This window comes from Myotis davidii, unplaced genomic scaffold, assembly GCF_000327345.1.
Source record: "Myotis davidii unplaced genomic scaffold, ASM32734v1 scaffold115, whole genome shotgun sequence".
Taxonomy (NCBI): Eukaryota; Metazoa; Chordata; class Mammalia; order Chiroptera; family Vespertilionidae; genus Myotis; species Myotis davidii.
Window position 1 is genome coordinate 1,865,258 of NW_006291010.1, and position 20,758 is coordinate 1,886,015.

Genomic DNA, 20,758 nt, shown 5'->3' on the forward strand with positions numbered 1-20,758 from the left:
GGGGCCTTGGGCCTTCTTTTGGATGTTCTGGGTCTCTCTGACCCAGCTGTAGTTTGTTAGGTAATTTTAGATTGCAAAGGGCCAGCCCACTCATATGCAAAAGCCTCTGCGCACAGCTTGGGTGGGGCGGGGTCTCAGGGAATCAACAGGGCGGAGCAAACAGCTATGGCTGATCCTCAGTCCTGCCTAAGAGGCCCCGGGTCTCACCTCTGAGAGAAAGCCTCCCTCGAGTTCAGCCCAATGCCAGACAGTCCAGTTTCTTCCCGTATGTCCCCAGAGACTCACCTGGAACTGGAGTTCAGAGCAGTCGGGAGCTTGTGTCTCCCTCCGGATTGAAAAAGACAACCGCGTCCTCAGCTGCCAGCCCTTTCGGCATGCGCCTCCGTACCTCTGCACTTTACTTCCGCACCTCCTCTGAGTCTCAGTGTGCTTTTCTCTTTCCTTCTAGTTGTAGAATTTCCACTCAGCCAGCCTTCCTGTGGTTCTGGGTAATGTCCGTTTTGTCTTTTAGTTGTATTTTTGAAGTGTTTGTGTGAGGCAGCAATTTCCGGTGTTTACCCATGTCGCCATCTTGGTTCTCTGTTCTGTATACATTTTTATAATTTAATTCTTCATTGTAGTAAACTTGTCACTACAACAAGGATTTAAAGCAGCGGTTCTCAACTTGTGGGTCGCGACCCCTGAAAATATATCCTGCATACCAGATATTTACGTTACAATTCATAATAGTAGCAAAATTACAGTTATGAGGTAACAATTAAAATAATTTTATGGTTGGAGGTCACCACAACATGAGGAACTGTATTGAAAGGTTACGGCATTAGGAAGGTTAAGAACCACTGAAAAGGAATAGTAGTTAATGATTTATCTAAAGCGGAAAAAAAAATCAATGATATAGCAAGGACTGGATTGAATAATTTGAGCTTCTAATGCATTATTTATGGATGGTCACTTTCATTGAAACTATTTTTAGATACCCTTGGTAAAGTAGATCTCTTTAAACAAATAATGCTGACTATATGCTAAGTATCAAGAGAAGGTCAGGTTGAAATTTTGGTCGATTTTTTTGGTATCTGAATTTAAAATTCTATGTAATTTGTATGTTTTAAATTTGTTGTATTTTTTTTCCAGTATTTCCTTGTGTACCAGAACGTCCTGGAATGCCCTGTCCAGGAGAAGATAGTGAGTGTTTATATACTTCATACCATCGAATAAGGTTTTTTATGACACAGTGGCACAAGTGAAAGGAAATCAGAAATAGAACGTTTAATTCCTTTGGTTTCTTTTCCATCCTTTAGTCTAATTTAGAGTATATTAGGAACTGCCTAAATTTTGCTTTGCCATAGCAAAATTAGGCAGTTCTTAGTTATAACTTACTGACATATTTATCTATTCTGCATTTGAAAGGAAAGTTAAATCATATTTCTTCTGTTTTTTTAAAAAAATATATATTTTATTGATTTTTTACAGAGAGGAAGGGAGAGAGATAAAGAGTTAGAAACATCGATGAGAGAGAAACATGGATCAGCTGCCTCTTGCACATCTCCTACTGGGGATGTGCCCGCAACCCAGGTACATGCCCCTGACTGGAATCGAATCCAGGACCCTTCAGTCCGCAGGCCGATGCTCTATCCACTGAGCCAAACTGGTTTCGGCTCTTCTGGGTTTTTAATTTTGGAAAATTTCAAACTTATGGAGAAGTTGAAACAACATTGAAAACAAAGGTACCCATATATCCTTTGCCTAGATTCACCGATTTTTAACATTATCTGTGTTTGCTCTACCTCTCTCTCTGTATGTGTGCACACATATGCATACATGTATATACATAGGAAACACCTGTTTTATTTTTACTTATAGTTGCTGTATCATTTGAGAGTAAGTAATGGACATAACACTTCACCTCTAAGCATTTCAGCATGCATCCTTAGGCGTTGTTACAGGATTTTCTTCTGAATGTCTAAGCTAGTGATTGTTATTAATGAATGAATTGAAAGAGTCAAACAGCTATTTGTCCTGATATAATTTGAATATGCAAACTATATATGAGCATAATTTATTGCTTTTGCTATATGGTATAATTTATTAGTTGTGGATATCAGGCAACTCATTTTCATTTGTGGTTTCTACACATATCCATGACTTTAGAAGGAATTGTGGTAAATATTTTGTTTTTAATTAAATGAAGTAGTTCTAACTTTAAAAAAAATTTCAAATTTTTTAATTGATTTTTTTTTTTTGGAGAGAGAGGGAGGGGGAGAAGAGAGAGGGAGAGAGAGTAATAGCAATGTGAGAGAGAAAAATTGATCTGTTGCTTCCCACTTGCACCCCAATTGAGGATTGAACCCATAGTCTGGTACCCTGAATGGGAATCGAACCTGCCACCTTTTGGTGTACAGGACAACACTCCAACCACTGGGTCACACAGGCCAGGGTTGTAGTTCTAACTTTTAATTCTATGACTCTCCGTGCAACTTGGTAAGAAGAAAAAAATTAAAGAACTATGGGTGTTCGTATATAAAGTTAAATGGAGCCATCTACTATGTAGGAAAGTGGTGAACTATAACAGATAGAACTCTGAGCAGTAGTGAAAAATGTAGGTTTGTATTCAGCTAGGAATAGTTCTCTGGATTTCCAGGGGCAGGTGGATTAAAGCCGGCGTAGGCTGCCTTCACAGAGCAAGTGGCCATTCTCTTTGGCCAAGCCCGGGTTTTGAAAGACTTGCCATGTGGCAGATCTTGGTTTTAGAGTTCCATCTGCCATTGTGTTATGGGTCTGCAGCATACAGATAGAATATTTCCTAACTTTTTCACTATATTTCATGCTCACTTTCCCGCTTTAAAATTTGCTGGTGGAGATTTTGACACTACCCCTTCTATAGTATAATAAATATGAACAAACTAGAGCAGAGGGGAAATTGATAACCATTAATGTGGTCTCTTGGCTCTTAATTTCTAGCCAACATTAACATGTTTAAATTTAAGAAATATCAAGATGTAGTTCATGAAAGCTGAAATAGAATGTTCTTTCAGCTTTGGTTACTCCTAACAGAATAAATAATTAAAAATAAAACATCTAGGCGTGGCTCAGTAGTTGAGTGTCAACCTATGAACCAGGAGGTCACGGTTCGATTCCCTGCCAGGGCACGTGCCTGGTTGCAGACTTGATCCCAATGTGGGACGTGCAGGAGGTAGCCTATCAGTGATTCTCTCTCATCATTAATGTTCCTATTTCTCTCTCCCTCTTCCTTCCTCTCTGAAATCAATAAAAATATATTTAAGTAAAAATAAAACATCTATATTTAAGGTTATATATTACACTATCTCAAGATTTCTAATTCAGAGCATTCCAATTGGTCTTTTCTATTTAAATTTTAAATAGTAAATCCAGTGCTACATTTGCTTTAAAATGAGGTTAGAAACCTAATGGAATCTTTCCACAGTATTAACTATTATTATGGAATATTTCTTAATGACCAATAGACAATATATATATAATAGTGATTGACTTAAAACCAAAATTTCACAGGTAGTCTAAAATGATTTTGTGGTAGTTCTTTGTTTAGGAAAAGCATTAATTTAAAGACAATTGGCTGAAAGGTTGTTGGGGAGGAGAATATTCTTGTGATTACAAAATGTCATTTAGATAGTTGTAAGATGACTTACAAAAAGGAAAATGTACCTTTACAATAAAGAGAACTAGCAATCACTGCCTTCAACAGAGTGAGCACCAGTAGTGAGAGTCAACAATTTGACATTTGTGTATTTCTTGATGTGTCACCCGTGTATTATTTTTGGCAAAATACTTATTACTGACTCTAATGACGAAACAGATAAGTCCAGAATGTAGAACCTAGGACAACTGCCTAGACTTAAAAAACAAAAAAAATTCCTCAACCTTATGGAAAACAAACAACAACATTGAGTGTTTTAGCATACATGAAAGAGACAAAAAGGTATAGCGTTCTTGCAATTATCATTTTCTAAACAGTGACAATCCAAATGCAGTGCCTGAATCTTGATTAGATCCTGAAGAGAAAAAGGACGCTATGAATGACACATTGAGGGCAAATAGAGAAATTTGCATCTGAACTTCATATTAGGTAATATTAGATTAATGCTAATTTTCTAAGACATGGTAATGGTATTGTGCTTAAGTGGAATTAGGGGGAATGTCCTTAATCTTAGGCAATGGGAGTTCAAGGGTGAAGTGTTAAAAGGATATCTGCAACTTACCTTTAAGTGATTCAGGAGGAAATGTATGTGTAAATAGAGAGGAAAGCAAGTGCTTGCTTAGGTAGTATATATACTGTGTCAAAATAAAATGTTAGTAATTGGTAAATCTTGGTGAAGGATGCAAGTGTTTATTGCAAAAACAGAAAAGTAATAATAGTTGCTGAAACATTTATATTCCATGGGCTATATTTTCATCAAGTCCCTTGATGAATCCAGTTTATTTTTTTCACTTTCAGGTTTTTATCGATATAAATTATTTTCTTGCTATCAATATCATGAAAAAAAGTAACAGACTTAATTATAATAATGATTTTTATACACACTTGCTCTTTTTTAAACTCTCAATCTCTTTTCAGAGTCCATCTACCGCAGAGGTGCACGCCGCTGGAGAAAGCTTTATTGTGCAAATGGCCACACTTTTCAAGCCAAGCGTTTCAATAGGGTAAACCTTAGTTTGTTGAATGTTGATAATTTGAGAAATCTATTTTTCCCCTCTCTATTATGAAAGAAAGGTAGTCTTGTTATTCCTCCTTAAAGGAGTAAGGTTGCCTAACATTCCCAGTTTATGCAGTACACCTGTTTTCTTGATGTAATTTTTAATAGAATCTCCTGTCACTCTTAAAAATGTTCCTGATTTGATGATTAGTTATATGGTTACCCCAGCTATAAGAATGTTGTATTTAAAATTTTTTTTTTCTTTATTGATTAAGGTATTACATATGTATCCTTATCCAGAATGTTGTATTTTTAAATATAACTCCAGATACTCATAAAATAAACAAGTTTTATTTTGCAAATCATTTAATATTGTAATTTTAATTTCCACTGCTTAGAAAATAATAATTGCAAACACTTCTCTGGCTTTTACTATGTTTCAGGCAATTTTCCAAATGCTTGACATATACTAATTCATTTAATCCTTACCACAATCTTGTGTGATAGGTGCAGAGCCAGGGTTGGAAAACATTTTATCTCCAGAAGTTCACATTTTTAACTATTCTTGATAACTATAAAACAATGGACTCCCGTTTCCATTTTAAAACTGGTGCCATGTTCCGAATTCATTAATGTAAATAGAAGTCACCACCCAAGGTACCACTGATAATTAAAAAGCTTTGACCCTGGCTGATTTGACTCAGTTGGTTGAGCTTTAGCCCTATGCACCAAAAGGTCATTGGTTTGATCCTGGTCAGGGCACGTGCCCAGGTTGTGTGTTGGGGTGTGTACGGGAAAAAGCTGACTGATGTTCCTCTCTCTTTTTTCTCCCTCTCCCTTCCTCTCTCTCTAAAATCAATAAAAACATATTAACAACAAAAAAAAGCTATAAAATGAAAAGTCACTTTAGGTATTGCTCTTTAAGAGAGCAGGGCTTTGGTTTGACTTCTGAACAGTCTGGAAGGTTTATTTTTGATTGAGAGTCCTTGAACCGTATTTTCTGCCATATGTTTTCTAAGTTTACTCACTTTTCCTATTTTTATAAATCTAAACCTAATTATATGAAAACTGAAAAGTCTTGGACTTATAACAGAAAATAACATGTTGCAAATTTCACTCTCTCTTTAGACAGTTTTTTTTTTATTAGTTTTTAGAGAGAGAGGAAGGGAGAGAGAAACATTGATGTGAGAATGAAACATCCATCTGCTCTCTCTTGCATGCCCCCTACTGGGGAGCAAGCCCGTAGCTTAGGCATGTGCCCTCACCTGGAATCAAAAAGGCAACCCTTCAGGGCACGGGACAACACCCAGCCAATTGAGCCACATGGGCCAGGGCTCACTGTCTCTTTAAAACAGACTCTCTTTTCTGTTTATTTTTCCCCAGACCATCATAGCTTTGAAAAAGTTATGTATGATGAAGAGAACTGAATTAGAGAAGAAAGCCACTGATTTTCACTATTTTATGAACAAACTGTTGGGGAATGATTATGACGTTTTTTTTGCTGTTTCACTGAATTCTTTTGAATTACTCTTTCCAGCGTGCCCACTGTGCCATCTGTACCGACCGGATATGGGGACTTGGACGCCAGGGATATAAATGCATCAACTGCAAACTCTTGGTTCATAAGAAATGCCACAAACTTGTCACAATTGAATGTGGGCGACATTCTTTACCACCGGTAAGACACAGTTGTCTTCTTTATTTTTAATAGAGCATTTTTTATAATGTTACTAGAACAGAGGTCTAAAGTGTGTGTGTGTGTAGGGGTGGTGGTGAAGGAATCACAACTCAACAGTGTTGTTACAGAATGTGGGTAGGAATATTTTACAGTCAGCTCACATATTGTGAATTTGGAAATTGTCATTACAAATTTGTTTGTAGGTTATAGTTTTATGTTTAGCCTGATATAAAATCCTCTGGTCTGAAGTAGGACGATATAGGGAGAAGCATTGAAGAGATTCTTTTCTCTCTCTTTTTTTAATAATATATTTTATTGATTTTTTACAGAGAGGAAGGGAGAGGGATAGAGAGTTAGAAACATCGATAGAGAGAAACATCGATCAGCTGCCTCGTGCGCACTCCCTACTGGGTATGTGCCCGCAACTAAGGTACATGCCCTTAACTGGAATTGAACCTGGGACCCTTGAGTTTACAAGCCGACGCTCTATCTACTGAGCCAAACTGGTTAGGGCTCTCTTCTTTAAGTTAACATCATTAGTTGATAGCTCCCATTACTCGAGCATAGACACTAAGCACAGATCAGGTAAGAACAGTGTTCACGTTTGCTATTTAAAGTATCAGATTAATTGGAGAGTTTTGCTTTTAAAATTTTTATTTTTCACTTTCTTTTGTTTCTTTGAATATATTTTTATTTATTTCAGAGGGGAAGGGAGGAGAGAGAGATAGAAACATCAACGATGAGAGAAAATCATTGATCGGCTGCCTCCTACACTCCCCCTACTAGGGATTGAGCCTGCATCCCAGGCATGTGCCCTTGACCAGAATCAAACCCGGGACCCTTCAGTCCGCAGGCCGACGCTCTATCCACTGAGCCACAGTGTCTAGGGCTATTTTTCACTTTCTTTTTAGAATCATCACTTGAGGATATTTTTCCATTGATTTTAGAGAAAGTGGAAGAGATAGGGAAAGGCAGAGAAAAATATAGATGTGAGAGAAACACATCAATTGGTTGCCTCCTGCACATGCCCTGGCCAGGGCCTCGGCCAGGGAGGAACCTGCAATTGACTCAAACCTTTGACTGGAATCGAACCCGGGACTCTTTGGCCGACACCTATCCACTGAGCCAAACCAGCTAGGGCAGTGATGGCGAACCTTTTGAGCTCGGCATGTCAGCATTTTGAAAAACCCTAATTTAACTCTGGTGCCGTGTCACATACAGAATTTTTTGATATTTGCAACCATAGTAAAACAAAGATTCATATTTTTGATATTTATTTTATATATTTAAATGCCATTTAACAAAGAAAAATCAACCAAGAAAATGAGTTCGCGTGTCACCTCTGACATAGGTTCGCCATCACTGAGCTAGGGCTTCACTTTCTTTTTTAAATATGCAATAAAAACATGTTCATTATAGAAAAAAATAGAGACTACAGATGAATAAAGAAAAATTAAATAAAAGTTTCCCATGAAATCTACCATCTAAAGGTCATTTGTATATATCTTTCCATAAAGATTTATATGTATAAATATTAAAAATTTTTCCATGTAGAAAAAATTTAAACATATATTAGAAGTAGCTGGAACCATGTAATCAACTTCCATAATACCAATCACCCTGCTCCAACAGTTATTAATGCACAACCAATCTTGTTTCACCTATACCCCGGCCAGTTTAACCCTGTGTTATGTTGAAACAAATCCCAGACATGTTTCAGAATGTACCTCTAACAATAAAGATTCTTTTTAAAAACTAAAAACCAAATTCCTTATGTCAGATATCCATCCAAGCAATGTTCACATTTTCAGTTGCCTCATAAATGTTCTGTTTTTATAATTTTCATTATGAATCAGGATCCAGATGAAGCCCATATTTGCAATTGATTGATATGTCTTCCCTATTTTTAAATATACCAATTCTCTCTTTATCTCCCTCTCTCCCCTTCTGTGTGTGTTGCTCTCTCACTCTTGCTCGCTCTCCCCCCCTCCCTTACAATTTAAGTGTAGAAGAAACTCTATTGTCATTTAGTTTTGCTTAATTTTTCTTTTGCTTTTTTCATGGTATTGTTTAAAATATTCCTCTTTCCTCTTATTTTCTGTATATTATCATTGGATCTAGAGGTTTGATTAGATAGTAGGCTTGGGTTTTATTTTTGTGGGTTATTTTTGAGACTACTTTATCAAAGGTGGAGTGTTTATCCATCAGAAGGCACATAATGTTTGGATGTCTCATTCTTTTACATGCTTTTTAACAAAAGTGAAATCATATGGGTAATGTTTTCTAACCCATTTTTCATACTGAGTAATATATTTTGTCATCTTTCTATATTTAGCTACCTATCTCCTCATCACTTTTAGCATAATATTTTGTTATATGTCAATACCATAATTTTTTTAACCTGTTCTTCATGATTGAACAGTGGAGTTGTTTTCTAAATTTTCCTATGAAGAAAATCATAATGAACTTACTGGTGAACAAATCTTAAGAAGAAGTATTGGGTTAAAGAATATGTGTATTTAAAAAGATCTGGATGCCTCCTTCTAAATTATGTTCTAGAATGATTATACCATGTTTACTCATAGTATCTTCTTTGAACAAAGATTATTAGCGGTGTCTCTTTGGTGTTAGAATTATGTAGCTGGTTCATATAAGCTTAGATGTGGGTTTGTACAAGTTATGGAGGTAAAAATCCAATCTTAAGGAAAAACAGAAGGCCAAAAAATATGAACATAATTTCTCCAGGTTACTATTGATATTTGTGTGCGTATTCCTAGGTGATGGATGACTTGTGTGAATTTATGAATGGAAAAACAAACAAACAAGAGGGACAGGGTTAGTGATAATGTTTAGAATAGGTGCTAAATGCAGTAAGAATTTCATGAGCCCTATCTTTAAGGCAGCCTTAAAATTATAAATGTATAATTAATGTTCCTTCTCAGGTTCACCTTTTCTTGCTGGAATTCATTAAATCTGGGTCCAAGATTGATGAATTAGTAACATTTTGGTTTGGATTAGTATTATCCTAGGTTATTGACAGTGGTTAAGTCAATTTCTAGGGGGTATTTCTTTTCCTTTTTTGGTTCACTGACACCTTCCCACAAAATTTTACATGGAATTTCAAGAGGTATATAGACATCTTGAAATCCATCTCTGGGCCTCAGCTAGAGAAGTCAAGTACTAGAGACTCCTCCCAGAGACTTAAAGTGTATATGGAGCTTGAAAGAAGATTAGGTAGTGTATAAGAGAAGTCAGAATATATAGGAGAATAATTTTTATTTCTATTTGATGGCCTGAAAGTAGTTTCGTGTGTTCCTTCTGTTATCTGTAAAATGTGACATTACCTCATTTACAGGAATATTATATGGTGTCAGATAGTAAAATTAAAAACAAATTAAATATAGTAATATAGTTCTCATTATAAGTAATATTTTGTCAAATTTATGTGTTAATATGATGTGTCTCATTAAAATAATGCTCCAGAATTTATAGAGTTACTGGGATTTAAAAAGAATCCACTAAGTTGCTGTTTCTTTGGAAATGTTTCTAGGAACCAATGATGCCCATGGATCCGTCATCCATGCACTCAGACCATGCACAAACAGGTAAAAATGACACTGTCATGAATTATTGTTCATTAAGAAAATATTGTTCAAAGACTTCTTTAAGTGACTCTTACACCTAAGTTTAAAAACATTTCTGTTCTACCCACATAAAAGCGAGGTAACCATATTTTATGGTGGTAATATCATCACAATATTTAACATACATTTGACATTTTAAAAAGACAAATATGTAAATTACAACAAATGACTATTTTCTCTAATTCAGGTTAATTTTGTTTAAGACCCCTTTAAATTCAGCAAACCTAGTTTGTTTGTTTTTTTTCAGTAATGAAACATACTGATTTTGTGGGCCATGTTGACTCTGTTAAAGTGACCTTTTTTTTTTTTTTTTTAAATATATTTTATTGATTTTTCACAGAGAGGAAGGGAGAGAGATAGAGAGTTAGAAACATCGATGAGAGAGATACATCGATCAGCTGCCTCCTGCACATCTCCCACTGGGGATGTGCCCGCAACCCAGGTACATGCCCTCGACCGGAATCGAACCTGGGACCTTTCAGTTTGCAGGCTGACGCTCTATCCACTGAGCCAAACCGGTCTCAGCAAAGTGACCTGTTTTTATTAAAAGCTTTGTTATCAGAAGTAGAAAGTATGTAAAAGATATAGAGATGCAGTATAAAAATTCAAAAAAGATGATGTGAATTCAAATGTGAAGTAGATACAAACCTCAAATGTGTATCTGGGAAGTGTAAGGAGCAATTAAATGTGATAGAGAAGCCTAATAGGGGATGAATCAGGAAGGCAAAGCAAGGACTTTCCTGAAAGGACATAGTATAGTCTCTTGTTCAATGCAGAAGCTGGTTATATGAAATGTAGGCTTTTTTTTTTTTTTAATCTAAGTGGCTTCAAGGAATAGAAGTCTAGAGTACAATCTTGTCAGTTCTTTCCTTCACCTACGTGGTGCAGCAGTTAGGAGCATTTCAAGTATGAAAGAAGTGAGGAATGCAAACCAGAGCCCCCTGCTTCCATGCCTCACTCATACTAAAATAATCAAATGGGTTTAAAGAGTCACCCTTACAGAGATATTGATTAATTTGTAAAGAAGGAAAATATTTTTAAAGTAGCAAAAACATTTGGTAAAATCAGCACTTGGTTACTGATTGGTTTTTGCTCTCCTTTACCTTCATTAAAGATTAGGATTTAATTCATATTTATATACACTTTGTTATTTGTAAGACAGCTACATAATTTTAAATGATCAAGACCAGAAAGAAAAACTAAAATAATCAAATCAAGAGAAAATTTTAAGTCAAACTGAGCTTAATGGATGCTGTTTTTCTCTCTTTTTTTTTTTATGTTTGGGATTGGGTTTTAGTAATTCCATATAATCCTTCAAGTCATGAGAGTTTGGACCAAGTTGGTGAAGAAAAGGAGGTAAGTTAATTAGTCTTTTTTAAAAAAATATGTTTAAAACTAGTTGGTTTTTAAATAAAAATGTTTAAAATAATTGTTCATGTTAGTTTATTGAAGGTTAATTAGTCTCATTGTACATTATGCCATGAGCTTTTTAAAAAAATCCTCACCGAGGATATACTTCCATTGATTTTTAGAGAGACTGGAAGGGAGGGGGAGAGACAGAGAGAGAGAAACATTGATGTGAGAGAGACACACATGGATTGGTTGCCTCCCTCATGCACCTGGACCAGGCCTGGGGATTGCACCTGCAATGGAGGTACATGCCCTAGACTGGAATAGAATCTAGAACCCTTCAGCTTGTGGGCTGATGCTCTATCCACTGAACCAAACCGGCTGTGCCATGCCATTACCCTTTTAATAAGACTTGACAATGTAAAAATATGACAAATTGACTTGCTTAGATTTTTCTTGTTTCTGTCTTTTTTTTTTTTTTTTTTTTTTTTAACTTGAGTTCTTTTTTGGTACTTGGGTTCTGGCTAGGAAAGAATTCAGAACCAAGAAGACCCAAACTGTAAGAGAACATTTATTTGGTAAATCAAAGAGGTAGGAGAAGTAATTCCTAGAAGAAATGGACTTAGGAAACAAGTTATGGAGATAAAGGAAAGGCTGTTGGAGCTTGGGAGTGAGGAAGCTAGTGGTAACATGCCTGGAGCAGGGAGGGGGAGGGGATGGGAAAAGCGAAAGGCATGGGAGTGTGTCTGGGAGGGAGAGCCTTTTCTTGTTTCTTGAGGTAGGCTTGCGTTTCTGTGAATTTCCCTCTTAGGACTGCTTTCACTGTGTCCCATAGATTTTGGGGTTGTGTTTTCATTTCATTTGTCACAGGTATCTTTTGATTTCTTCCTTGATCTCGTTGTTAACTCATTCATTGTTTAGTCTCCATGTTTTTGTGTATTTTCCAGTTATTTTCTTGTAATTGATTTCTAGTTTCATACCACTACAGTCAGAAAAGATGCTTAAAATTATTATTATTATTTTTAAAATATATTTTATTGATTTTTTACAGAGAGAAAGGGAGAGAGATAGAGAGTTAGAAACATCGATGAGTGAGAAACATCGATCAGCTGCCTCCTGCACATCTCCTACTGGGGATGTGCCCGCAACCTAGGTACATGCCCTTGACTGGAATCAAACCTGGGACCCTTCAGTCCGCAAGCCGACGCTCTATCCACCACGCCAAACCGGTTTCGGCTGCTTAAAATTATTTTAATCTTCTGAAATTTATGAAGACTTGTTTGTGACCTAATATGTGGTCTCTCCTGGGAAATGTTCTCTGAGTGCTTGAAAAGAATGTATATTCTGCTGCTTTGGGGTGAAATGTTCTAAAAATATCAATTACATACATTTGGTCTAATATGTCATTTAAGGTTGCTATTTCCTTCTTTTTCTCTCTCCTTTTTCCCCCCTCCCCTTGACCTTCCCATAGCCTCCTATACCCCCCTGTGTCTTGTGTCCATTGGTTATGCTTATATGCATGCATACAAGTCCTTCAGTTGATCTCTTACCCATCCCCCCAACCCTCCCTGGCCTTCCCGCTGTAGTTTGACAGTCTGTTCGATGTTGCTCTGCCTCTGTGTCTATTTTTGTTCATCAGTTTATAATGGTCTTAATTATCCATAAATGAGTGAGATCATGTGGTATTTTTCTTTCATTGACTGGCTTATTTCATGCTATTTCCTTCTTAATTTTGTCTGGGTGATCTATCCATATTTGCCAGTTGGGTGTTAAAGTCCCCAATAATTGCTGTCGACCTGACCCTATACTTCCATCAATATTTGCTTTATGAATGTAGGTTCCCCTAATTGGGTGTGTAAATGTTTACAGGGTGATATCTTCTTGCTGGGTTGATCTCTTTACTATTATGTATTGTCCTTCTTTGTCTCTTAGAGCCTTTGTTTTAAAGTCTATTTTGTGTAATAGAAGTATTGCTACCCCAGCTTTTTTGTTTATTTCCATTTCCATGAAATATCTTTGTCCATCCCTTTATATTCTGTCTGTGTGTGCCTTTTGATCTGAAATAAGTCTCTTGTAGACAGCATATGTATGGGTCTTATTTCTGATCCATTCAGCCACCCTGTGTCCTTTGATTGGAGCATTTAATCCATTTACACTTAAAGTGATTGTTGATAGGTATATAGTTATTGTCATTTTGTTATTCATATTTGTTTTTCTTTTATTCTTAAAGAAGTCCCTTTAACATTTCTTGAAATACTGGTTTGGTGATGATGAATTCCTTTAGCTTTTTCTTATCTGGGAAGCTCATCATTTCTCCTTTGATTTTTTAAATGATAGCTGTGCTCGGTAGAGTAATTTTGATTGTAGGTCATTGTTTTTCATTGCTTTGAATATTTTATGCCAATTCCCTCTGACCTATAAAGTTTTTGTTGAGAAATCAGCTGACAGTCTATGGGAGCTTCCTTGTAGGTAACTAACTGTTTTTCTCTTGCTGCTTTTAATAGTTTCTCTTTGTCTTCAGTCTTTGGCGTTTTAATTATAATGTGTCTTGTTGTAGGCCTTTTGAGGTTTGTCTTGTTTGGGACTCTGTGCCTCCTGGACTTGTGTATCCATTTCTTTCACCATGTTAAGAAAGTTTCCAATCATTATTTCATCAAATCAGTTTTCAATCCTTGCTCTCTCTCTTCTCATCTGGTTACCCCATGATGCAAATGTTGGTACACTTGATGTTCCAGAGGTCTCTTAAACTGTCCTCATTTTAAAAAATTCGTTTCCTCTTTTTCCTGTTCTGATTGGGTGTTTTCCACTGACTTGTCTTCCAAGTCACTGATTTGATCTTCTGCTTTATCTAACCTACTGTTGATTCTTCTAGCATATTCTTTATTTCAGGTATTGGATTCTTCATTTAAGATTTTTTTTTTATGGCACCCATGTCCTTTTTTATGTTTACTCTCTCTTTGTTGAAGTTCTCACTTAGTTTATCTATTCTTCCTCTAAGTTCATTGAACTCTGTACCTGGTAGATTTCTTGCTTCCATTTGATTTAGCTTTTTTCTGGCGTTTTCTCCTGTACTTTCATTTGGGGTATGTTTTTTTGTCTCCTCATTTTGGCTACCTCTCTGTGTTTAGTTTTGGGCACTAGGTAGATCAGCCATGTCGTCCAGACTTGGCAGGATAGCCTTCTGTAGTAGGTGTCCTGAAGGGCACAGTGACAGTCTTCCTGGCCACCTGAGTTGGATGCTTCAGGATATCCCTTGTGTGGATTGTCATGCCTTCCCATTGTAGTTGAGCCTGGATTGCTGTTTGTTTGTCAGTGGGTATGGCTGACCCTCAGGCTGAGTGGTTATGAGGAATGGCCACAACCACAGTGATATTCACCCCAGTGGGGCTGTGGTGCTTGGTATGTGCCATTTTTGGAACTAATTGGTTGGTGCTCTGTTGTGGTCTTAGGCTGGCCAGTGGGCGCGTTGGTTCTGGAGCCTGTTGTAAGGGGCTTTGGTGTAGGCGGAGGTCATCTGCTACCTATGCCCAGTCCAGGGACACCGGTAGAGCTACAAAGTGATCTGAGGTTGGCAGCTATGTGTGCTGGACCCAGAGGTCTGTGGAAGAGGGCAAGGTGTAACCCTGAGGTTGGTTACCAAGGCACAGGGCATACCAAGGGTAACCACCACCTGCCTGGGGCCTGCAGACCTTGGGGGATTTTTTAAGAAAGCTCTTGGTGGGAGCTGAGGCTGCCTATGAGGCACAAGCCACTGAAAGAGCCAAGGCAGTGTGTGAGTTGGGCGGAGTGGGGTCTTAGGGTGTCACCACCGTGGGGTAAGCATTTTTTACCAGGTTAATGCAGATTCAGATTTGGTGCCCACCTACCTCTAAAGCGGTGGTTCTCAACCTTCTAGCCCTTTAAATACAGTTCCTCATGATGTGACCCAACCATAACATTATTTTTGTTGCTACTTCATAACTGTAATGTTGCTACTGTTATGAATCGTCATGTAAATATCTGATATGCAGGATGGTCTTAGGCGACCCCTGTGAAAGGGTCATTCGACCACCAAAGGGGTTGCGACCCACGGGTTGAGAACCGCTGCTCTAAAGGCTGTGTTAGGGGAGGGTTCAGCACAGGACAGTGGTGGCCCTCACCCCAGAGCCATTCAATTCGCGTTCTCCCCATATGTCTTGTGCCGTGTGAGCTGCTGGCCCTTTGTGGAAGCTCAGGGTGACTGCCTGTGAGCGATTGAGTCTCTGTGCGGGCCCTTTAAGGGGACTGCTGGGCTTTGAGCAGCCTTCTGTCTGACCTGGAAGGAATCCCCAGAGTTGGGTGGGTCGGGATCTCAGTGAGTCACCAGGAATAGGTGAGTGGTGTTTACCTGTTTAATGCAGATTCAGATTTGGCACTTGCCTGCCCCTGGAGGCTCTGTGAGGGGGGCTCAGTGGGGCTTTCGCCTTGAAGACACACAACTCAGTCTTTCCCAGAATGTCTCCGGTGCCTTTGGAGCTGCTTACCCTTTGCTGGAGCTCAGGGTGAGTGCCTGTGAGCAACTGAGTCTGTGCACGGGCCCTTTAAGAGGACACCTGGATTTCCAGTTGCCCTCCATCTCACTCTGCTGGGACGGAATTGCTGCTGCTTTCACATCCAACTGTTGCAGGGACTACTCTTCCTGGCACTGGATTCCTGGGATAGGAGCTGGTGTGGGGCTGGGGCCCCTCTCTCCTAAGAGGGACCTCTGCTGCTAGGCTGTCCCTCCTGACTCTCAGCTGCCACATGTGGGTGTGGGGCCAGCCTGTTTCGAGTCTCTGCCCTTCCTACAGGTCTTGATGTGGCCCCGTCTTTATATCCTTAGTCAGAGCAGCTCCGTTCAGCTAGTCTTCAGGTAGTTCTCCAGGTGGATTGCTCTATTTTTTAGTTGTAATTTTGATGTGGGAGGAGGTGAGCAGAGTGCTTAACTACTCCACCATCCTGACCAGAATCCATTTGACATTGTTTTGCTAGTCTATTACTGGTTGCTCTAGGGATTGCATCTTACATCCTTAACTTATTTAAATTCAATAACAATTACTAATTATACTTTTCCCTTTTCCCATCATGTACAAGGACCTTAAAATACATTAAATTTACTTACCCTCCCTTTCTGCCTTTGGTGCTATTTTTGTCACATTTAAAAGTGTGTGTGTGTCTGTGTGCGTGTGTGTCTGTGTGTGTGTCTCTGTGTGCGTGTGCATGTGTGTCTGTGTGTGTGCACGTGTGTGTCTCTCTGTGTGTGTGTGCGCGCGTGCAGTCAATCCTTATTTAGATGTAATCTATATTTTATTCTTTTTTTCTACATTCCTTCCTGCATGTCTTCCCTCCCATATTAGATCATCTTTCTTGAAGAATTCAGTGTTTCCTTTAGAGAGAGATGACTTGTGATGGATAGATATCCTTAGTTAATGTTCATCTGAAAAGGTTTTTATTTCACTTCTTTTTAAAAAAAAATGTATTTTATTGATTTTTTACAGAGAGGAAGGGAGAGGGACAGAGAGTCAGAAACATCGATGAGAGAGAAACATCGATCAGCTGCTTCTTGCACACTCCCCACTGGGGATGTGCCTGCAACCAAGGTACATGCCCTTGACTGGAATCGAACCTGGGACCCTTCAGTCCACAGGCCGATGCTCTATCCACTGAGCCAAACCGGTTGGGGCTTCACTTCTTTTTTTGAAGGCATTTTTGCAGAATATAAAGCCGTAGGTTTAGCAGGAGTTGGGGTTAGGTTAGGCCCTTTGAAGGTAATGTTCTTGTGTTCTGGCTTCTGTAGCTTCACCCAGTCTTCCCAGTTAGTGCTTATGTCCATTTGACTCTCTTTTATAGTTTACTGTCAGCCATATGAAGTCTGTACATTGCTTTGCTTCTAACTATTCTCTGCTTTCTTAATTGACCTAATCTGGTTTTTCCTTACTCCTCTTTATTTATTCATTTTACCAATTCAGATTATTCTAAATTTTGATGTGTGATCCTTCTTTTTAATCTTTTAAAAAAGTTTTCATTACACACACACACACACACACACACACACACACAGTGCTTATTTGTTTATCTTTCTCAAAATTTACTATTTGCTCTTCTTGATTCTCTTCACTTCAGGAAATTCATACTTAATTCTCATGGGTACATCTGTTGATTGTATGCTGAGAATTTTGCAGCTATCTAATAAAAGATCATCTTCAGTCTTCTCTATAAATGACCAGAAGCCTACGTTTCTAGTTGTGAATGAATTATAAGGCTCTTATTGTCATGTCAGGGGAGCCTTGGTGTTGTGTAGAAAAGAAGGTTTTCTAGTAGCTGAACTGCCTCATGCTTGTTTTCTGCTTATAGTTCCCAGTGTTTCTGAATGTGTCCTTTCATTAGCTCAGATTTCAGATATCAGACTTCCAGCAGACTCGTTCATCTTGCTGTCCCATTATAACTTCTAACTACAAAATGAAAACCCAAGCTCATTATCTTATTTCATGCTCATACTTACATTTTCTGTCAGTGTACCTCCGCTCTCCCAGTCACCAAGGTTAGTGTCATTTTTATTCATGCATCTCCGTTATATCCCAAAGTTTTACCAGAACCTTTTTAAAAAATTGATTTCAGAGAGGAAGAGAGATAGAAATATCACTGATGAGAGAGAATCATTGATTGGATGCCCCCCCCCCCCCCCGGGGATCCAGCCTACAACCTGGTATGTGCCCTTGACTGGAATTGAACCCGGGACCCCCCCAGTCCACAGGCTGACACCCTATTCACTGAGCCAAACCAGCTAGGGCTTACCAGATCATTTTAAAAACATCCTTTAGCATTTCTCAGGTTTCAACTCCCCCTCCGTTGCTGTCACCACCCCTCTGACCTCAACTCGTGAATTTGCCCCACTTGAGTAGTTAGATTGCATCGTTTGGAATGATGTTAGAAAAGAGCTGTTAAGAACTTAAATAAGAAAATATTTTTAAAATAGTCATAGGTATAACTAGGTGTTAGAAATATCATATTTATGCAAAATACTTCCAGTTATAACTCTTTTTTAGTTATTAATCCTCATGCAAGGATATTTTTTCTATTGATTTTTTTTTAGAGAGAGCGGAAGTGGGGTGGTGGGGAGTGAGAAACATCAATTGGTTGCCTCACCCATGTGCCCTCACTGGGGGCCGGGGATCAAGCCTGCAACCAAGGTACCTGCCCTTAACTGGAATTGAACCCATGACTCTTCAATCCTCAGGCCAATGCTGTAACCACTAAGCCCCTGCTAGGGCCAGTTATAACTGATATAACTGTTCTCAACAGGCAATGAACACCAGGGAAAGTGGCAAAGCATCATCCAGTCTAGGTCTTCAGGATTTTGATTTGCTCCGGGTAATAGGAAGAGGAAGTTATGCCAAAGTACTGTTGGTGCGATTAAAAAAAACAGATCGTATCTATGCAATGAAAGTTGTGAAAAAAGAGCTTGTCAATGATGATGAGGTAAGCACAATGTTTTATTACTTCTAAACTGTTAAATTGACTTAATTGTACCATTTCAGAGAAAACCTCATTGTTTATGACTTATTTCAGTCTCTTTTTCTAAATAATGCCTCAAATGGGTTATATAAAATATTTTTAAAGAAATCTGATGGTTATTAGGTTTTTAAAAAATAAAAATCAAACCATATTATGATCAAGGGAAAGTACTTGATTGAGCTTTGAAAAAGTTTTCTAAACCATTTCATAATATTGAAATATTTACTGGTAGTATTTTTTTTCTCTTTGCATATAAATTGTTGTTGCATGATTATTCATTCTTTGATATTTAGCATAGTTAGTTAATAATTGCATTTGTGATCATTGAATTGCCAAGAACAAATATAGTTTGATGATATTTCAGTTTGGTAAATATTTCTTTCATATTTTAAAATAGGATATTGACTGGGTACAGACAGAGAAGCATGTTTTTGAGCAGGCATCCAATCATCCTTTTCTTGTTGGGCTGCATTCTTGCTTTCAGACAGAAAGCAGGTAAGGTTGGAAGATAATAGAGTGATTACAGGCTTTACATACTTTGCATATTACATAATAAGAACTCTTCATACTATAAATCCTGAAGTGGAAGTCATGGAGACAGACACAACAGTATGATGCTTATGATTTCCTGACACCCAAACGCCAATTAGTGATATCTGTTTGGATTAGCATGAAGAAATTATCTGCTTAAAAAATATACCCTGGTCAGGGCCGGGGGGCAGTGGGGTGTGTGTGAAGAATGTAGAGGGAGACAATGGGGAGGAAAAAAGGGAACATCTGTAATACTTTCACCATAAAGATGAATTTATATATATGGTCAAAATATGGCAGTAGAGATCCATACTTTTAAATATCCCTAAGGTTTTAGCTTTAGATGTAAAGTTTCTCAGAGTTTAACTAGGGGGAGAAATCCTAACTTCTTTACCTTAAGGGACAGTTGAAGTGACTTATCACCTTAACGTTAGAATTGGGGTGGGAGTGGGAGGTTCTGGATTGCAATTGGTACTACAGAAGTAGCAGGTTACGGAATTACTACCATACTGGTTTACTTTCTTGTATCTACTGTGATTAACAGCTTTCTACTACTACCACCCTTTGTTTCCACCAAATTCCTGGGACTTTTGTACAGGGTAAATCACAGAATGCTCTTTATGTTGTGACTGGTCTCTACAACGTTTAAAATGCACAGTTACATTTCCTTCTTTTGGACCTTGGTTTCATGTGTTCTCTCCTATGTTTTAGATTGTTCTTTGTCATAGAGTATGTAAATGGAGGAGATCTAATGTTTCATATGCAGAGACAAAGAAAACTTCCTGAAGAACATGCCAGGTAAATTTCTTGATTATTGTTTGTGTTGGGATTTTGGGGAGCAGCTATGGGACTTTTATGTGCCTGTGGTTGAAAACAGTAGATAAATTATTGATTTTGATACTAGTTAATTCTTTGTAAGTAATGGGAACTAACCTAAAAGTTATTTTGCATTATAATATTTTACAATATATACCATTATATAGTATGTAATAATAAAATTATAAGCTTTTGTAAAGTAGAAACAGTATTAGAGGGGAAACCTTTAGTCAACTAAACCTAATTGCTTTAAAATATTTTAGCATCAGCCTCTGAAATAATTGAATTTACAAATACTTATTAATCGTACCAGGTTTGCAGTGATCTCTGACAGTTGTTCATTAGATGATTATTATTCATACTAGAGGCCCGGTGCACAAAAATTTGTGCACTCAGGGGGAAGGGGGCGTCCCTCAGCCTGGCCTGTGCCCTCTCTCAGTCTGGGACCCCTTGGGAGATAACGCCCTGCTGGCTTAGGCCTGCTCCCGGGTGGCAGAGGGCAGGCCCAATCCCTAGGTGCAGCCCCTGGTCGGGCTCAGAGCAGGGCTGATTGGGGA

At 38.1% G+C, this 20,758-nt stretch overlaps 1 protein-coding gene across 2 annotated transcripts in view; it reads left to right on the plus strand.

The window, feature by feature from the left end:
* PRKCI (protein kinase C iota) overlaps positions 1 to 20,758 on the plus strand; it is a 73,241-nt gene that overhangs the window by 34,940 nt on the left and 17,543 nt on the right. For both annotated transcript variants that reach the window (XM_006764097.2, XM_015564172.1), the window contains exons 4-11: positions 1,132 to 1,182; positions 4,592 to 4,677; positions 6,208 to 6,348; positions 9,899 to 9,953; positions 11,290 to 11,348; positions 18,642 to 18,818; positions 19,252 to 19,349; positions 20,097 to 20,183. In XM_006764097.2, coding sequence (XP_006764160.1) covers positions 1,132 to 1,182; positions 4,592 to 4,677; positions 6,208 to 6,348; positions 9,899 to 9,953; positions 11,290 to 11,348; positions 18,642 to 18,818; positions 19,252 to 19,349; positions 20,097 to 20,183 — 754 coding nt within the window. The remainder of the gene's footprint in view (positions 1 to 1,131; positions 1,183 to 4,591; positions 4,678 to 6,207; positions 6,349 to 9,898; positions 9,954 to 11,289; positions 11,349 to 18,641; positions 18,819 to 19,251; positions 19,350 to 20,096; positions 20,184 to 20,758) is intronic.